The sequence below is a fragment of the Oryza brachyantha genome, chromosome 3 (genome assembly GCF_000231095.2).
Source record: "Oryza brachyantha chromosome 3, ObraRS2, whole genome shotgun sequence".
Taxonomy (NCBI): Eukaryota; Viridiplantae; Streptophyta; class Magnoliopsida; order Poales; family Poaceae; genus Oryza; species Oryza brachyantha.
In genome coordinates, this window is record NC_023165.2 from 1279360 (window position 1) to 1285704 (window position 6345).

General features: G+C 46.8%; 1 protein-coding gene across 1 annotated transcript; it reads left to right on the top strand.

The window, feature by feature from the left end:
* The first annotated feature begins 3283 nt into the window (after nucleotides 1-3283).
* LOC102702078 (fasciclin-like arabinogalactan protein 10) lies at nucleotides 3284-4853 on the top strand. The gene has a single exon (XM_040522785.1). It carries the CDS (start codon nucleotides 3481-3483, stop codon nucleotides 4675-4677), a length of 1197 nt encoding a protein of 398 aa, XP_040378719.1. The 5' UTR covers nucleotides 3284-3480; the 3' UTR covers nucleotides 4678-4853.
* Nucleotides 4854-6345: the final 1492 nt, after the last annotated feature.

Consider the following 6345-nt stretch of genomic DNA (forward strand, 5'->3'; position numbering starts at 1 on the left):
TTTAAAGGAGCCTTAGAAGTTCTTTTTGCTGGGAATTTCAAATTAAATTTATTTTTCATAAGATGCTAAATCGCTTAAATTATTAGTTCATCTAGATGAATAGTTCTGTAAACTTGACCAGAACATACGAAGGTAGGAAGAGTACGGAACGTGCCACAGTGTGATGCGAATATTTCTTTGTGGTTGAAAATGTCAGACGCAAATTCCATTCGCAAGGCACATCTTTGAACGTGACAGTTTCACGTGGTATTGGAGGAAGAATAATGTTATCACCTTGATACCGTGTTCAATCAGCCCTGGTAGCTTATTTTGTACTACTGTAGTACTAAATCTAAGCACCAATGGGCCACATGATTTTGCTTCTGTTCTTCTTATATATTAAAATTAAATATTTAAGCTTAAACTTTTTTAGTTTTTTATTATGGTTAATTTTTCAGTATTTACTTTTAGATAACTATAAACATGTATATAAAAGTTTTATTAAAAATATTATTTGTTTTGCATACGATATCAACATTGATATTCCTGCTTCCAAGCTTCATCTGTATAGTAGAGTATTGGAATACTCAGCTGCACATCTGTCCGGAGGGCAACTTCCAGCTAATCTCCTGATTATATGAGTGGATGGCAAAGCACAGTTACTCGTTCCATTTTATACTATATGTTATTTTTGGTTTATCCTATGTTAAATATATCTAAGCTTGATCAAATTTACAAAAAAATATACTAACACGTAACACCCAATTAGTTTCATTAAATATACCATAGAATATATTTTTATTGTATATGTATTTTATGTTAAAAATTTTACTGTGCTTTTCTATAGTTTTGAGACAATTTATAGCATGGAACGAGGAGCTTATAATAATAACGCCGTGTGCATGTGATCTGAATACGGATTGGGCAGTAAATCTTCTTGTAATTAACACCTCATCCTCTCTGGATGATTCGTTGATTCCAAAATCGTGGGATTTGAGTGGCATCTGACTCGAGTGATCTGAACGAGTGGTGGTTCAGTGTTGGTTGGGAGAAAATTATCAAACGATGGAGCAACAACGACCCGTTGAAAGTTCTGGTTCAACTAGTAAGCCTGGTGACTTATTGGACGCCTAGGTGGTTAGGACTTCTTGGGAGCGCACTCAAGACAGAGAATACTCATGGCAGGTTTGTCTGCATGTGTATGTATGTAAGGCTGAGTCCGGAGGCTAGGTTGAGATTTTAAAAGCCTAAAAAACTTTAAAATAAGGTATATTATTAGCATATATTAGTTAAACACTAATTGCTACTTCATTCATCTTCATCCCAAATTGATCATCATATAAGATATAAGAGAAAACTAGAAATCAATGCCTATTATACATTAATTGTAATGTGAAAAATCATTTGGTTAACACGTACATTAATGCTTACATGCTTCTACCAATCAGCTTTGATGCGATTTGCAAATTTTGATTATGCATGTATACATACAGCTTGAGATTTGTGACTAAATAGATTCTTGATGTCTGTAGCTACACCTTATATGATGATTAATTTGGGATAGAGGGATTATATTTTTTAAAAAATGAATTTATTTGGTTTCTTAAGAAAATTCTATATATAATTTTACCTGAAACATTTTGTTTAACCGTTCGAAAAAGCATGATCACGGGAAAACAGGGAAAAATTTTCTGCCGAGTAGCTGAAAAGAACAAATCATCATTGTCATTTTCTAGTAGACCAATGGTGCAGAAACAACGAACGTTCTTGTTGCTACGTGACCAAACTGGCAGGATTTCGCGATCTGACCGCAATACCGTAGTGGATTGTGATGATGTGATCCATCCAACCGTGCAAATCACCCAAGAGCTAATATATAGCTGAGTAGAGCAGTAGAGTGAAGAGGCTTAAGCTGAGATAATGCTCGAGCCAGAAAAAAGAAAAAGTACTACCACGAACATAAGAGCATCCTAACATTTTTCATCATTCATATTTTTTTATAATCTAGCAGATCATCTATGGAGAGATGGATGTTCTGCTGAAATTTAATTTTAGAATGAGATGAATATACCCTTAGGAATGCTACGGTGAAAGCAGCTTAGCTGATGATATTGCGATGTAGGCGTTGGCCCACACACTCCACTGTCAGTGGGCCAGGGCGGCATCTCATGGCGCGAATCCACCAAGGCCCACCTGGTAAGAGCCACGGGCTCAGTCGAGACAACCGCGTGCGGCCCATAATAATTGGGCCGGCACGGTATTGGCACGTCCGTGTGGCCCGTAGTATATGGGCCGGAACGGGATCGTGGCCCATGTTAGTTTGGTGGAAGTGGAACGAGTTCGTTGGGCCGAGCGGGCAGAGGGGTAAGTGGGCCATTGGAAACAGCCCATGGGCATGGGCAGCGGGTGGTCAGTCTACTTCAGGGGCTCAGCGTTCCGGAACCTTCGAAAAGAGCGCCTCACCTTGTTCGTCGTCATCGGATAGCTACTTCACACCTAATAAGAATTGAGCTTGGAACGCAACGCTGGATTGCTCGTACGCTGACCCATTTGGCCATTGGCATTGGAAGCACGAACCGACAGGAAGGCAATGCTTGATGGCATGTGCTCCCCTCAACTCTGAACCAAACTGTAGCTTCACTCAAGTTTTCCTAGCCCATGTCTGGAGTTTGACGATCCAGGTGACTGACAGACAGAGCAAGCGGCAATATATACAACGGTAAAACCTCGCGGCAAAGCAGTAAAATCACGTGTGCACTTATGCTTTGTTTGTGCAGCAGTATACAGTTCTTAAAGACAACATGCAGCCTCGAGATTCTACAGTTCTTAATTAGGGCCCGGCCCCCATTGCCGGCACTAATTAATTAGATGAGGTCTCAGCTCCTCCAGTGGCCAAACCACTGCTTTGTTTCTTTACGGCAAAAATAATCTAGACCTGCCAAGAAACAGTGGCAACGACGTAAACTCAACAGAAGCGTCTGATCAACAGCTACATACATTATCACCAGTCTTCTGATTCCTAAAACCATATTGGAAGCATACCTGAAACAGTGATGATGTGTGTATTGGTGTTCACCCAAACGGAGCAGAGGCAGAGCAGGAACCAAATGCCAGCCTGAGATGGCACAGCGCCATCGCCACGTCGTCGTCTCCACCAGTAGGCTGGCAGTTGCGCTCTCTCATTCTCCCCCACCAACGTGAGCTAGATCTCCAGCGAGCCTGCCTTTGCTGCCATGCCGCATCAGCTAGCTTTAGCGTCTTCACGTGCGCATGTGCTGCTCGCTATATATCCAAATCGTGGAGAGAACCATCCAAGCTAGCTAGCGCGCGCGGCCTCACCAACCACGCAAGCCCGTAGTTAATTAGTTCGCCGCACTATCACGGCGCATTATTTGCCACCACTGACAGCTCACTCTTCTTCTTGCTGCTGCGAGCTTGCGAGCTAGCTCGCCAGTCCACTTCGTCGGTGCGGCAGTGTCGGTGTACCTTGCCCGGAGAGGCATGGCGTCGACGCGGCTGCGGCTCGTCGCCGTCGTCTTGCTGCTGGCCTGCGTCGTGCTGCCGGCGCGGGGGCTCAACATCACGGCCATGCTGAATGGGTACCCGGACTACAAGCAGTTCAACAAGTACCTGTCGGAGACGAAGGTGTGTGACGAGATCAACGCGCGGGAGGCGATCACGCTGCTCGTCCTCGGCGACGGGCCCATGTCGACGCTCATCCTGGACGCCGACCAGTCGCTGGCGGGGATCAAGAACGCGCTGCGCCTCCACGCCATCCTCGACTACTTCGACCCCAAGAAGATCCGCGGCCTCCCCGATGCCGACACGCTCACCGACACGCTCTACCAGGCCGGCGGGGACGCCGCCGGCAAGATGGGGAACGTCAAGATCACCACCACGGACAGCGGCAAGATCGCGTTCGCGTCGGCTAACCCCGGCGGCAAGTACGACGCCACCTTGGTCAAGACCATCAAGCAGATGCCATACAAGCTCGCCATCATGGAGATCTCGGCGCCCATCGAGTTCGACGGGCTGTTCGACACCCCGTCGGCGACCAACCTCACCAGGCTGCTGGAGAAGGCCGGGTGCAAGCGGTTCGCGGCGCTCATCACCAGCACCGGCGTGCTCAAGACGTACGAGTCGGCCATGGACAAGGGGCTCACCCTGTTCGCGCCCAACGACGACGCGTTCGACGCCAAGGGCGCGCCGGACGTGAAGAAGATGCCCAGCGCCGACCTCATCGCGCTCCTCAAGTACCACGCGCTGCCGTCGTACATTCCCAAGCCGTCGCTCAAGACGGTGTCGCGCGCCATGCGCACGCTGGCATCCACCGCGTCCGGGAACTACAACATCACGGTGGACACGCAGGGCGACGCCGTGACGCTCAAGACGGGCGTCGACAAGTCCCGCGTGGCGGCCACGGTCATCGACAACACGCCGGTGTGCGTGCTCACGGTGGACAACCTCCTGATGCCGGTCGAGCTCTTCGGCGACGCGCCGGCGGCAGCCCCGAGCCCGGACGACGCGGCGCCAGCCCCGTCGCCGTCGGTCGCGGACGCGTCTCCGCCGGCGCCGCCACCGGCGGACGCGCCGTCGAAGCCGGCGGACCACAAGCAAATGAAAGCATCATCCGCATTCGCATTGCGGTCAGTCGTCGGTGCATTCGCCGGGGCCGTGTGCTCCATCGTGCTGCTTTAAGCACAAGCTTCTTCTTCTCCTTCTTCTTTCTTTCATGTCCAGTGCCGGTGATTGCGATTGCACGAGTGCTGCATCGCCATTATTCGATTGTATAATGCGAGCAAACCGTGTACATTTTGTTCTGATCCTGATGTCTTGTCTGATTCGGCCAGGGCGCCATTTCGTGCGGTGAAGAATTCACGTCGGGTTGAGCTGTACAACTGTAGATCATGTGAGTATGGTCCTTCGAGCACGCAGGCACGCAGCAAGTTGCCAGGCCCACCGGCCATCGGCCATCGCTGCGAATGCTGGTTTTTGATTGGATCTTGAAAAAAGCAGCTTCCCGGTGAGCTTAGTGCGGCTGCCGTTCCCTCCATGATGCGCTGGGATTGACAGTAGTTCTTACGGATTTCCATCAATTCACCGTCTGAAGACCACCGGTGCCCGTAAGGCGCCTGGCAGGGACGAAGCATCGGCGAGCAGCCGAGAGCGCCATATGCGCCATATGTTACACTAAATTTAAAACATTTAGTGTTTTAGTATTTTTGAACTAAATGTTTTAAAAGTTATTGACAATCAAAATTCAAATGGTCTAACTTTTATCGAAGTATTAGCTTACAAGTTCAAGAAAAAAAGCTCTTGCTGAGAACAGCAAGAAGTAAATTGAGATTTGAGTCTCGGCAAAAATAACTTGAGATTTGAGACTGATAGGTAGGCCCATAAGCTGTGTGGCTCACATATCAATCTGTAGTACTGCAGTAAGATCTTAGTTACCAAGCAGCCTATGACTGGTATTTGTTACCCATTTCCATATGCATATCTATAATATTTGGATAGAATATAGTTAAAGAATAATCAACCGTTCAAATTTTAAGCATGAAAAGGGTATTATAAATTTTATCCATATATAGTAGACTTATAAATTTTATCCATATATAGTAGACTCAGATGTAAAATTTTTAAACTCAGGTTCACATTAAAAAATTAATAAATTTGACTAAAATTTTTAGGGTATTTTTTATGTACAAGAGCTGTATTTACACGTGAGACCAGATAGGTTTATTATCTTACCTATTGAATTACCCATATCTATTGGATAATACCCATTTAATTTTTTTTTGTCGGGCGGCCGAAGCCGAACCAATTTTCATTAAGAAAGAAGAGAGGGATTTACAAACTGGGTGACCGGGTTAGCGGCCTGGAGAAGAGGCTTCAGCCATCAGCTTTCAGCCAAAGAAGGGACGGAGCAAAAGAAATAACAAAAATGTAAAAAGGCAAAAACCGAATTAGCCTTCTCCATCCCGAAAAATTCCGGCCACCTTCCAGATGATAATCTCTGCTCTGACGTCGTTGAATATCTCCTGAGCTGTGGCCGACCGCCCATTGAACACCCGTGCATTTCGTTCTTTCCAAATTAACCAGGTGGATAGCATACACACCGAGTCAAAGGCTGCCCTGTAGCGCGTCCGAAAACTTCCTCTCGCCAGTAGCCACCAATCATCGAGATCCTGCAGCGGTCCGGCCGGCCCTGGGAACGGTACCCCTATCCAATTCCTCAACTTATCCCAGACGTTCTTGGTGAAGCTGCAATGGACCAACAGGTGCCGACATGTCTCGTCGGTATTACTGCAATACCCATTTAATTTATATATGAATTGTATCTTTACAATAGATATGGGCATGAAGTAC